This window comes from Pseudophryne corroboree, chromosome 5 (genome assembly GCF_028390025.1).
Source record: "Pseudophryne corroboree isolate aPseCor3 chromosome 5, aPseCor3.hap2, whole genome shotgun sequence".
NCBI classification, from domain to species: domain Eukaryota; kingdom Metazoa; phylum Chordata; class Amphibia; order Anura; family Myobatrachidae; genus Pseudophryne; species Pseudophryne corroboree.
Window position 1 is genome coordinate 770,834,883 of NC_086448.1, and position 13,574 is coordinate 770,848,456.

General features: G+C 48.4%; 1 protein-coding gene across 3 annotated transcripts in view; it reads right to left on the reverse strand.

Annotated features, from left to right (window-relative positions):
* The window catches only part of LRP12 (LDL receptor related protein 12), a 163,181-nt gene that overhangs the window by 117,325 nt on the left and 32,282 nt on the right, over window positions 1-13,574 (reverse strand). For all 3 annotated transcript variants that reach the window (XM_063924306.1, XM_063924308.1, XM_063924307.1), the window contains one exon: window positions 10,228-10,308. In XM_063924306.1, coding sequence (XP_063780376.1) covers window positions 10,228-10,297 — 70 coding nt within the window. In that variant the 5' untranslated portion in view covers window positions 10,298-10,308. The remainder of the gene's footprint in view (window positions 1-10,227; window positions 10,309-13,574) is intronic.

Genomic DNA, 13,574 nt, shown 5'->3' on the forward strand with positions numbered 1-13,574 from the left:
ATATTTTGTAACTAAAGCACAAGGTACAGAGCGTCCTCATACATAGAACATTCTTGCGCTATATGGAGTGAGATGCCTGGTGTGTTCCATCGCGAGTAGCGATTTCCAAGCTTGAGTACTTTTTTCGGAATGTGGTGCCTTATTCGCAGACAAAATCACTTTGAGGTTGGGATTCAATTGTTTTATGGGCACCCAAACGTAATAGGCACCCACCGGAGCCATTTACCTGCTATGACCCATTGAGCACCCCTGCCGCGTGAGCGCGGCCAATCAGTACCGGGTTTCTCTACGCAAGGAGGCTTAACTGAAATGTGTCGTCGTCCCCACCCCCTGTGCTGCATGCGTGCCCAAATGAAGCAATTTAATTGCTCCGTTGGTGCCATTTCCTCAGGCGGAGGGGAAAACAATTGAATCCCCCCCTTAAGAGTCCTAGGTACTTAGCGATAGTATTTTCGCAAAGGATTTGGTAAAATTGAGAACGTTGCATGGCGTGGCTAAATCGCAATATCTGTTCATGCACCAAACAGGCATATTTGGGACGATTTGAGGGTACGTATAAGTAGACACATCTGCATTTTAGTGCCACCATTAGGCAGTGAAGTACGGAGAGGCAGCAGAGGACGTGACAAGGAAATAAACAGAGAGCGCCAGGTGAATTACTGCCCCATAGGAGGCCTGTGCAAGTTATAATTCAGCCCCAGCATAAACCAGATACAGGGCGGGGAGTACAAAAGCCAAAAATGCCACCAAAACACAGAAAACAAAGATTTTCAGAGTTTTGGCTGCATTTCCATATGTACCGAGCTCCGGAATGAGATAAATTCCAGAGCTTGGACCAGATGGGTAAAGCCATCTGTATGTGGCATTACCCAATAGAAGCCTATGGGCTTCTTTTCGGATTTCCCCCCCGAGAGGGATCCAATATGATCTTGCGCAGCAGGGCTACCGGGTAAAAGTACAGTTCTTATCTGGATAGCTGTCCATGGAGATTTTAATCACATTTCGAAGTACAAACTGGCGCTATTAAAGCCGATATGTACCCGATGAGTAGTGGGATGTGATTCTTAGTACATCCCGCCCACAATACGGCTGCCCAGGAGAATCTAAGGAGAGTAAAAGGCCTCACCTAGGGCTAATGCTGCAATGAGCCAGCGGGACATCACCTTGAATAGGGGTTTTACAGTTTGGGGAAAACTTGCAAAAATTCCAGACCTGCGACACAGATTTAACCACGGCTGAGACATATCACAAGTGGGCAGACGAGAAGTGGGAGCCAAACAATAAAGAGATCTCATTATTAACATTAACCCACTCACGAGTGCTGATGCTTGGAGATGCGGAGATAAATGGGCTCCATTATAAGAGCAGAACTGCAGAGACTGTCCAGCGAGGCAGTGCCTGGCCAGTATCAGAGTAATGCTATATTCTCATTCCATAAACACAGGCACACATTGTTTTTTCTTTCCATATCCGCGATGGGGGCCCCAATTGTATGTAATCAGCATATTTATTAATGAGAATGTCACATTCTGTCCTGCAGCTCTCTTGGATCATGTTAAGAGACACACGGAAAGGGTTCCAGCTGTCACACCTGATAACACTGGGAAGGCACACTTACAAACCAGAACACCAGTCTACCCTGGAAACACAGTCTGCATTTATAACGGCTTGACAATCTAAGGATTATTAATATAATAATTACAATAGTCACATTAGCCATAACATCCATACACAGATACAATTACTCATAATGATAGTACTAGACTTTATCGCTGTATATTTAGGTAAGAATGCAGATTAGGCCAGAAATGAGTTTGATAATGCATCTGGCCTGTGGGAATAATATCACACACATTTCTTTCTGCAGTTGAACCATATAGGAATATGTAAACAGACGTCTGGGCAATGTCATTTTTATGGCAGCCCCGTGAGTCTCTGCCCCCGGTCACTGGGTTTTTAGAACGTGACACTGTCTTGCACCAAAACAGAACGTCAGTCTGCAAGCAGCCCCTTTCATTCATGGTTTCACCTCACACTTTAGGATCGGACACTTCTGGCCCACTGCCTAGCTAGTCAGAGAGACGTCTGGCCTACACTCTGGGCCTAATTCTGAGTTGATCACAGCAGCAAATTTGTTAGCAGTTGGGCAAAACCATGTGCACTGCTGGGGGGAGGGGGGGTCAGATATAACATGTGCAGAGAGAGTTAGATTTGGGTGGGGTGTGTTCAAACTGAAATCTAAACTGCAGTGTAAAAATAAAGCAGCCAGTATTTACCCTGCACAGAAACAAAATAACCCTCCCAAATCTAACTCTCTCTGCACATGTTACATCTGCCCCACCTGCAGTGCACATGGTTTTGCCCAACTGGTAACAGATTTGCTGCTGCGATCAACTCTGTATTACTCCCTCTGTATGCAAACTGGCCATAAAAAGGAGATTACGCTTCTAGGTAATGCCATCTGCGCAACGTGTCACTAATACACTGAGCGAACGCCATGTCACAGGGGTGTCCCTAGATTTAAATGTAAACATGATGGGAGTTCTACGAATGCTGTTTATGCCGGAGAAGCAGAGTCATAGGGAAAGGTCACATTCAGTACAAGCACTTCGTAATTGTGGAAGGAAGTGAAATCATAAATTCCAGACGCTGTGTTATGGGAAATTCATAGACAACCCCTCACTGTACAGTGTCATGTGTGAACAGGGAATGAACTCTACTGGGAAATCCTTATTAAATGCCTCCAAAACAGTCCAGCCAGATACTTTTTTCATGGTTACACATTTCAGATCCTCCCCAACACATACAAATTCCTTCTACGGATATGGGAACAGAAAGTGCAGCATTTCCAGTAATGTCCCACTGAGCTATTTCTTTCAAGGGGATTCTCCGCACAGACACGTCAAGCCCAAATTTGCAGAGAGCTTAGTTATAGCAGCATCCTATACCAGGACTGACATGTCGGCTACACTCGTTTCACCGGCTTCGTGTTCTTGCTGTAAACCATATAAAGAGTCTATCACTGCCGTCCATATAGGATCCCTGCATGTCTATTCTGCATTACTTTCCCGGAGGGGTTTAGGGGTTGTGTTCTGAGAAGCTCTTAGAAAAGATGAGACAATACACAATAATATAATAAAATAAATATATGAGCGATTACATGTTGCAGACATTACACCCGGCGTCGGCAAGTGTGTACACGCTTGCCGCATGGCAAGACTTATTGGTGGCGATGTCGGGCTGGGTACACATAGCTAAGTGTAGCCATTATCAGTGATTGAGTGGGGTCTCCCTCCAGCTCTCCAGTAGACATATGCTAGACACACGCTCTAGAGCTTGACTATGAAAATATAATATTATATTTATATACATACATACATACATACACACTCACATATATACATATGGAGGTGGCGGGAGAGGGCGAAGAATGGGCTGGGAAGGGAGGGGGCGAAAATAAGATTTTAAACCTACCGGTAAATCTATTTCTCCTAGTCCGTAGAGGATGCTGGGGACTCCGTAAGGACCATGGGGTATAGATGGGCTCCGCAGGAGATAGGGCACCTAAAAAGAACTTGGACTATGGGTGTGCACTGGCTCCTCCCTCTATGCCCCTCCTCCAGACCTCAGTTAGAGAACTGTGCCCAAAGGAGATGGACAATACAAGGCAGGATTTAGCAATCCAAGGGCAAGATTCATACCAGCCCACACCAATCATACCATGTAACCTGGATCATACATAACCAGTTAACAGTATGAACAAACGACAGTAACGGTCCAAGACCGATGTCAACTGTAACATAACCCTTATGTAATCAACAACTATATACAAGTCTTGCAGAGTTTCCGCACTGGGACGGGCGCCCAGCATCCTCTACGGACTAGGAGAAATAGATTTACCGGTAGGTTTAAATCTTATTTTCTCTTACGTCCTAGAGGATGCTGGGGACTCCGTAAGGATCATGGGGTTTATACCAAAGCATCCAATCGGGCGGGAGAGTGCGTATGACTCTGCAACACCGACTGAGCGAACGCTAGGTCCTCATCAGCCAGGGTATCAAACTTGTAGAATTTAGCAAAAGTGTTTGACCCCGACCAAGTCGCCGCTCGGCAAAGTTGTAATGCCGAGACGCCTCGGGCAGCCGCCCAAGAAGAGCCCACCTTCCTAGTGGAATGGGCCTTAACCGAATTTGGTACCGGCAATCCAGCTGTAGAGGGAGCCTGCTGAATCGTATTACAGATCCAGCGAGCAATAGTCTGCTTCGAAGCAGGAGCGCCAATCTTATTGGCCGCATACAGGACAAACAGAGCCTCTGTTTTCCTAATTCTAGCCGTCCTGGCTACATAAATTTTTAAGGCCCTGACTACGTCCAGGGATCTAGAATCCTCCAGGTCACTAGTAGCCACAGGCACCACAATAGGTTGATTCACATGGAACGAAGAAACCACATCAGGCAAAAATTGCGGACGTGTCCTCAATTCAGCTCGATCCACATGAAAAATCAAGTAGGGGCTCTTGTATGACAAAGCCACCAATTCTGACACTCGCCTTGCTGATGCTAAGGCCAACAACATGACCACCTTCCAGGTAAGAAATTTCAACTCAACCTTGTTAAGCGGTTCAAACCAGTGTGATTTTAGGAACTGCAACACCACGTTCAGGTCCCATGGTGCCACTGGAGGCACAAAAGGGGGCTGGATGTGCAGCACTCCCTTTACAAATGTCTGAACCTCTGGAAGAGAAGCCAATTCCTTCTGAAAGAAAATCGAGAGGGCCAAAATCTGTACCTTAACAGAGCCTAATTTCAGTCCCATATCCACTCCTGTCTGTAGGAAGTGGAGAAAACGACCCAGATGAAAATCTTCCGTAGGTGCATTCTTGGTTTCACACCAAGACACATACTTTTGCCAGATACGGTGATAATGCTTAACCGTCACCTCCTTCCTAGCCTTTATTAAAGTAGGGATGACCTCATCCGGAATCCCCTTTTTCGCTAGGATTCGGCGTTCAACCGCCATGCCGTCAAACGTAACCGCGGTAAGTCTTGAAATACACAGGGCCCCTGCTGCAACAGGTCTTCCCTCAGAGGAATAGGCCAGGGATCTCCTGTGAGCATCTCTTGTAGATCCGAGTACCAGGCCCTTCGAGGCCAGTCTGGGATAACGAGTATCGTTCGTACTCTTCTCCGTCTTATGATCCTCAACACTTTTGTGATGAGAGGAAGAGGAGGAAACACGTAGACCGATTTGAGCACCCACGGTGTTACCAGAGCGTCTACTGCTATTGCCTGAGGGTCCCGAGACCTGGCGCAGTACCTCCGAAGTTTTTTGTTGAGGCGTGACGCCATCATGTCTATTTGAGGAGTTCCCCAAAGATGTGTTACGTCTGCAAATACTTCTTGATGAAGTCCCCACTCTCCTGGATGGAGATCGTGTCTGCTGAGGAAGTCTGCTTCCCAGTTGTCCACTCCCGGAATGAAGACAGCTGACAGAGCGCTTACATGATTTTCCGCCTAGCGAAGGATCCTTGTGGCTTCCGCCATCGCGACTCTGCTTTTTGTCCCGCCTTGGCAGTTCACATGAGCCACTGCTGTGACATTGTCTGATTGAATCAGAACCGGTAGGTTTCGAAGAAAACTCTCCGCTTGTCGAAGGCCGTTGTAAATGGCCCTGAGTTCCAACACATTGATGTGTAGACAGGACTCCTGGTCTGACCAAAGACCCTGAAAATTTTTTCCCTGTGTGACCACTCTCCATCCTCGGAGGCTCGCGTCCGTGGGAACCAGGATCTAATCCTGAATTTCGAACCTGCGACCCTCCAGGAGGTGAGCACTTTGCAACCACCGCAGGAGGGACACTCTGGTCCCTGGGGACAGAGTTATTTTCCGATGTAAGTGCAGATGGGACCTGGACCACTTGTCCAGAAGGTCCCATTGAAAAGTCCTTGCATGGAACCTTCCGAAGGGAATGGCCTCGTAGGCCGCCACCATTTTCCCCAGAACTCAAGTGCATTGGTGAACTGACACCCTTTTCGGTTTTAGCAGGTCTCTGACCATGTTCTGTGTGTCTTGGGCTCTCTCTATTGGAAGGAAGACCTTCATTTGCTCCGTATCCAGTATCATACCTATGACCGGTAGTCGAGTTGCCGGAATCAACTGTGACTTCGGTAGATTTAGAATCCAACCGTGTTGCTGGAGCACTCTCAGCGAGAGCGCCACACTGCTCAGCAATTTCTCCCTTGATCTCGCTTTTATCTGGAGACGTATGGGATAATTGTGACTCCATGCTTGCGCAGGACCACCATCATTTCCGCCATTATCTTGGTGAAAATCCTCGGGGCCGTGGAGAGTCCAAACGGCAACGTCTGAAATTGGTAATGACAATCCTGTACAGCGAATCTCAGGTATTCCTGATGGGGGGCATATATAGGGACATGAAGGTACGCATCCTTTATGTCCAGAGACACCCTAAACTCCCCCTCCTCCATGTTGGCTATTATCGCTCTGAGAGATTCCATTTTGAATTTGAATCTTTTTATGTACAGGTTTAGGGATTTCAGATTCAAAATAGGTCTGACCGAACCGTCCGGTTTCGGGACCACAAATAGGGTTGAGTAGTAACCTCTTCCCTGCTGGTGCAGGGGAACCTTGATTATCACTTGCTGTATACACAGCGTTTGAATTGCAGCTAACACTATATCCCTTTCCGATGTGGAAGCTGGTAGGGCCGATTTGAAAATTCGGCCCGGGGGCACCTCCTCGAATTTCAATTTGTAACCCTCGGAAACTATTTCCAACACCCAGGGATTCAGGTCCGAACTGACACAGGCCTGACTGAAAAGTCGAAGACGTGCCCCCACCGGTGCGGACTCCCTCAGGGGAGCCCCAGCGTCATGCTGTGGGTTTTGGAGCAGCCGGGGAGGACTTTTGTTCCTGGGCACCTGCCGAAGCAGGTGCTCTCTTGCCTCTGCCCTTACCTCTGGCGAGGAAAGAGGACCCCCGACCTCTTTTGGACTTGTGCGACCGAAAGGACTGCATCTGATAGGGTGTTACTTTCTTTTGCTGTTGGGGAATATATGGTAAAAAATTTGATTTACCTGCTGTAGCTGTGGAAACCAGGTCCGTCAGCCCATCCCGAACAATACATCACCCTTATAGGGTAGTACTTCCATATGTTTTTTGGAATCCGCATCACCCGTCCATTGGCGAGTCCATAAGGATCTTCTCGCTGAGATAGACATGGCATTGGCCCTAGAAGCTAGCAATCCAATGTCCCTTTGAGCATCCCTCATAAATAAGACTGCGTCTTTAATATGGGCTAGAGTTAGGAATATAGTATCCTTATCCATATTATCAAATTGATCTGTCAGCTCATCTGTCCAAGCTGCAATTGCGCTACACACCCATGCCGACGCAATTGTCGGTCTTAGTACAGCACCCGTATGAGAATAAATACACTTTAAGGTAGTTTCTTGCCTGCGATCTGCAGGGTCCTTAAGGGCTGCTGTGTCAGGAGACGGTAGCGCCACTTTCTTGGACAAGCACGTCAGGGCCTTGTCCACAGTGGGGGGTGATTCCCAAATCTCCCTGTCCTGCTTAGGGAAAGGGTATGCCATAGAAATTCTTTTGGGGATCTGCGGTCTCTTATCCGGAGTCTCCCAAGCTTTTCCAAATAAATCATTTAATTCATGAGATGTGGGAAAATTAATAATCTGTTTCTTTTCCTTAAACATGTGTACCCTTGTGTCGGGGACCGAGGGTTCATCCACAATATGCAACACATCCCTTATTGCCACAATCATACACTGAATGGTTTTAGTCACCCTAGGGTGCAATTTTACTTTGTCGTAGTCGACACTGGAATCAGAATCCGTGTCGGTAGTAGTGTCTTGTGTTAAAGGACGCTTCTGAGACCCCGACGGGCCCTGTGAGTCGGTCCAATCCGAGGATTGACCCCCTGATGTCCCCCCTAAATCAGCCTTATCAAGCCTTTTATGTAAAGATGCCACACTTACATTCAACATATGCCACATGTCCATCCAATCTGGAGTCGGCACAACCGACGGGGACACACCACTCATTTGCTCCACCTCCTCCTTGGAGAAGCCTTCCGCCTCAGACATGTCGACACACACGTACCGACACCCCACACACACAGGGATTAACCTATAACGGGACAAAACCACACTTAAAAACACTGGAAAAAATATGTCCAGATAGCGCTTTTTTATATATAATAAGCCAATTCCCACTCACTGCGTCGCTAATGTGCCCCCCTCCTCTTTTTTCCAGCCTGTGAAGTTCAGCAGAGGAGAGACCAGGGAGCCAGCGTTTTCCTCATGCAGCTTCTGTGGAGAAAATGGCGCTGGTTAGTGCTGAGGATCAAGCCCCGCCCACCCGACGGCGGGCTTCGGTCCTAGTGATTTTTCAATAAAATGGCGGGGGATCATAGATTTACTGCCTCCGCAGCCTAATCAAACTGTATTTGGCCAAAATGTGAGGTTTATTGCTGCCCAGGGCGCCCCCCCCTGCGCCCTGCACCCTTCAGTGCTGCTCAGTGTGTGTGTGACTGGGAGCAATGGCGCGCAGCGCCTTACCTCATGAAGATCTGATGTTTTCTGCCGCCTAAGATGTCTTCTGCCTTCTCTATCTTCGGCATCTGTGAGGAGGACGACGGCGGTGCGGCTCCGGGACGAACCCCAGTTTAGACCTGTGTTCCGACTCCCTCTGGAGCTAATGGTGTCCAGTAGCCTTAGAAGCAGTGCCCAACTTGACAAGCCAGCTCTGCTTCTCTCTCCTCGGTCCCACGATGCAGGGAGCCAGTTGCCAACAGGACTTCCTGAAAATAAAAAACCTAACAAAATTCTTTTTCCACAGAAAACTCTGGAGAGCTCTCTGCAGTGCACCCATTCTCCTCTGGGCACAAGATCTAACTGAGGTCTGGAGGAGGGGCATAGAGGGAGGAGCCAGTGCACACCCATAGTCAAAGTTCTTTTTAGGTGCCCTATCTCCTGCGGAGCCCGTCTATACCCCATGGTCCTTACGGAGTCCCCAGCATCCTCTAGGACAAAAGAGAAAAATGGGCTGGGAAGGGACAGTAGCTGACACCATATATATTATATTGCAATAAGTGTGTGTGTGTACATATATATAGCTTTATGATTGGATTCATAGTCAAGTGAAATGGAGACGGAACAATGTGTAAATGAGAACTCTCCAATCTCCATGTACTTTGCCCAGAACCGGGCTTTGTTAGAAGTCTCTGTGTGCATAGCAGGGGTCGGGCGTGTACTTTGGCCTTTGATTCAATTCCAACTAAGGTGCTCTCTGTGGCGTTAGCACAGTCTTCCTCCGTATGCTCCAGTTCCCGAACAGCAGATGAAAGAACCGCTGTATAAATGAACCCTGTGTATGTGTAAGTGCGCCTGTGTTAGCGGGATTACATTGTAACCCCAACTGGGGCAATAGCTGATGCACCTGAACTGCGCTATGTAATTTACTGTCCCTACATAAATAATGGATAGTTACTTTTTGAAGCAAAAAAACGCATGAGTGGCTTGTCAGCTGTTTTACCCTTTGCCTGACACTGAAGCACAGCATGTTGGCCACCGCTATGGAGGTGGACGCAGCCGCTGCGTTCACATGCATCGGCCACTGAGTCTGGGCACGCGCACTGGCAATAGTGCGCGACCCTTCACCACGTGGACGCATCCCTGAAGGATGTGGCCGCAAAGTAATTGACAGCGGTGGGCATTGAGTGGGCGGTGACACGGTGATGCAGGTGTATGGCGGGAAAAACGGTGGCGTATCTGGAGCGTTTTTCGGGGGCAGCTGCATGGCATCACGCAGCCGCTCCAAAACATAAATAAATGGCGCAGGACTGGGATTGACCTTAAATCGATGCGTTCATAATTAAATTGCGAACGCATTGGTGGGTCGGCGCCACACACATCCTGGGCGATCTTGCCCTGCGCTGGGCGGCCCCCAGCATGTGAGTAGATGGACGTAGATCTTACTGCGGAAGCGAGATCTGCATCCAACTCTGAATAACCTCCCAAATCAGTCAAGGAAAAAAATAATTGCATTTCAAACAATTGCCCGAGTGTGAATAATTCCCTAGTGTATCATTCTCTATATATCCCCCTGCGTACCAGTGTCAGCAGTAACAGTATCAGCATTTCCACTCAGAACACAGATAAGAGTGCGAGAAGGCACTTTTCACACTCACCAGTCATCCTGACCAGGAGAAGCAGCAGCAAGCACGCCCATCCTTGTAGACACTGCTCAGCCAGTCCCATGACAAATGTGCCTGTCGGAGAACAAATGGTCAAAACAAATATCCCAAAATAAAATCTCAAAGACAAAAGCTGTAATGTACATATAACATGTCATATTAAATCTCATCCCAACTTCTAAGGAAGATTCTGCTATGTTGGAGAGGAGGATTACCTTACTGATAACCCCTTTCACATCGCACAAATAACCCGGTTTCGACACGGCATATTGCCGTGTCGAAACGGGTCAGTGTGCGATGTGAAAGCTCCTTTGCTGAATTAGCGGGTCGCCTGACCCGATAATTCAACCCGGTAAAAAAATAAGAATTTACTTACCGATAATTCTATTTCTCGTAGTCCGTAGTGGATGCTGGAGACTCCGTCAGGACCATGGGGAATAGCGGCTCCGCAGGAGACAGGGCACAAAAGTAAAAGCTTTAGGATCAGGTGGTGTGCACTGGCTCCTCCCCCTATGACCCTCCTCCAAGCCTCAGTTAGGATACTGTGCCCGGACGAGCGTACACAATAAGGAAGGATTTTGAATCCCGGGTAAGACTCATACCAGCCACACCAATCACACTGTACAACCTGTGATCTGAACCCAGTTAACAGCATGATAACAGCGGAGCCTCTGAAAAGATGGCTCACAACAATAATAACCCGATTTTTGTAACAATAACTATGTACAAGTATTGCAGACAATCCGCACTTGGGATGGGCGCCCAGCATCCACTACGGACTACGAGAAATAGAATTATCGGTAAGTAAATTCTTATTTTCTCTGACGTCCTAAGTGGATGCTGGGGACTCCGTCAGGACCATGGGGATTATACCAAAGCTCCCAAACGGGCGGGAGAGTGCGGATGACTCTGCAGCACCGAATGAGAGAACTCCAGGTCCTCCTCAGCCAGGGTATCAAATTTGTAGAATTTTGCAAACGTGTTTGCCCCTGACCAAGTAGCAGCTCGGCAAAGTTGTAAAGCCGAGACCCCTCGGGCAGCCGCCCAAGATGAGCCCACCTTCCTTGTGGAATGGGCATTTACATATTTTGGCTGTGGCAGGCCTGCCACAGAATGTGCAAACTGAATTGTACTACACATCCAACTAGCAATCGTCTGCTTAGAAGCAAGAGCACCCAGTTTGTTGGGTGCATACAGGATAACAGCAAGTCAGTTTTCCTGACTCCAGCCGTCCTGGAAACATATTTTCAGGGCCCTGACAACATCTAGCAACTTGGAGTCCTCCAAGTCCCTAGTAGCCGCAGGTACCACAATAAGCTGGTTCAGGTGAAACGCTGACACCACCTTAGGGAGAAACTGGGGACGAGTCCGCAGCTCTGCCCTGTCCGAATGGACAATCAGATATGGGCTTTTGTGAGACAAAGCCGCCAATTCTGACACTCGCCTGGCCGAGGCCAGGGCCAACAGCATGGTCACTTTCCATGTGAGATATCTCAAATCCACAGATTTGAGCGGTTTAAACCAATGTGATTTGAGGAATCCCAGAACTACGTTGAGATCCCACAGTGCCACTGGAGGCACAAAAGGGGGTTGTATATGCAGTACTCCCTTGACAAACTTCTGGACTTCAGGAACTGAAGCCAATTCTTTCTGGAAGAAAATCGACAGGGCCGAAATTTGAACCTTAATGGACCCCAATTTGAGGCCCATAGACACTCCTGTTTGCAGGAAATGCAGGAATCGACCGAGTTGAAATTCCTCCGTGGGGCCTTCCTGGCCTCACACCATGCAACATATCCTCTTCCGGAATGCCTTTTTCCCTTAGGATCCGGCGTTCAACCGCCATGCCGTCAAACGCAGCCGCGGTAAGTCTTGGAACAGACATGATCCTTGCTGAAGCAAGTCCCTTCTTAGTATCTCTTGAAGTTCCGGGTACCAAGTCCTTCTTGGCCAATCCGGAGCCACGAGTATAGTTCTTACTCCTCTCCGTCTTATAATTCTCAGTACCTTGGGTATGAGAGGCAGAGGAGGGAACACATACACCGACTGGTACACCCCCGGTGTTACCAGAGCGTCTCAGCTATTGCCTGAGGGTCTCTTGACCTGGCGCAATACCTGTCCAGTTTTTTGTTCAGACGGGACGCCATCATGTCCACCTTGGGTCTTTCCCAACGGTTCACAATCATGTGGAAGACTTCCAGATGAAGTCCCCACTCTCCCGGGTGGAGGTCGTGCCTGCTGAGGAAGTCTGCTTCCCAGTTGTCCACTCCCGGAATGAACACCGCTGACAGTGTTATCACATGATTTTTCGCCCAGCGAAGAATCCTTGCTGCCATTGCCCTCCTGCTTCTTGTGCCGCCCTGTCTGTTTACGTGGGCGACTGCCGTGATGTTGTCCGACTGGATCAGCACCGGTTGACTTTGAAGCAGAGGTCTTCCTAGGCTCAGAGCATTGTAAATTGCCCTTAGCTCCAGTATATTTATGTGGAGAGAAGTCTCCAGACTTGACCACACTCCTTGGAAATTTCTTCCCTGTGTGACTGCTCCCCAGCCTCTCAGGCTGGCATCCGTGGTCACCAGGACCCAGTCCTGAATGCCGAATCTGCTGCCCTCTAGTAGATGAGCACTCAGCAGCCACCACAGAAGAGACACCCTTGTCCCTGGAGACAGGATTATCCGTTGATGCATCTGAAGATGCGATCCGGACCATTCGTCCAGCAGATCCCACTGAAAAATTCTTGCGTGAAATCTGCCGAATGGAATCGCTTCGTAAGAAGCCACCATTTTTCCCAGGACTCTTGTGCATTGATGCACTGACACTTGGCCTGGTTCTAGGAGGTTCCTAACTAGCTCGGATAACTCCCTGGCTTTCTCCTCCGGGAGAAACACCTTTTTCTGGACTGTGTCCAGAATCATCCCTAGGAACAGCAGACGTGTCGTCGGAATCAGCTGCGATTTTGGAATATTTAGAATCCACCCGTGCTGTCGTAGAACTACTTGAGATAGTGCTACTCCGACCTCCAACTGTTCTCTGGACCTTGCCCTTATCAGGAGATCGTCCAAGTAAGGGATAATTAAGACGCCTTTTCTTTGAAGAAGAATCATCATTTCGGCCATTACCTTGGTAAAGACCCGGGGTGCCGTGGACAATCCAAACGGCAGCGTCTGAAACTGATAGTGACAGTTCTGTACCACGAACCTGAGGTACCCTTGGTGAGAAGGGCAATTTGGGACATGGAGGTAAGCATCCTTGATGTCCAGGGACCCCATATAGTCCCCTTCTTCCTGGTTCGCTATCACTGCTCTGAGTGACTCCATCTTGATTTGAACCTTTGTATGTAA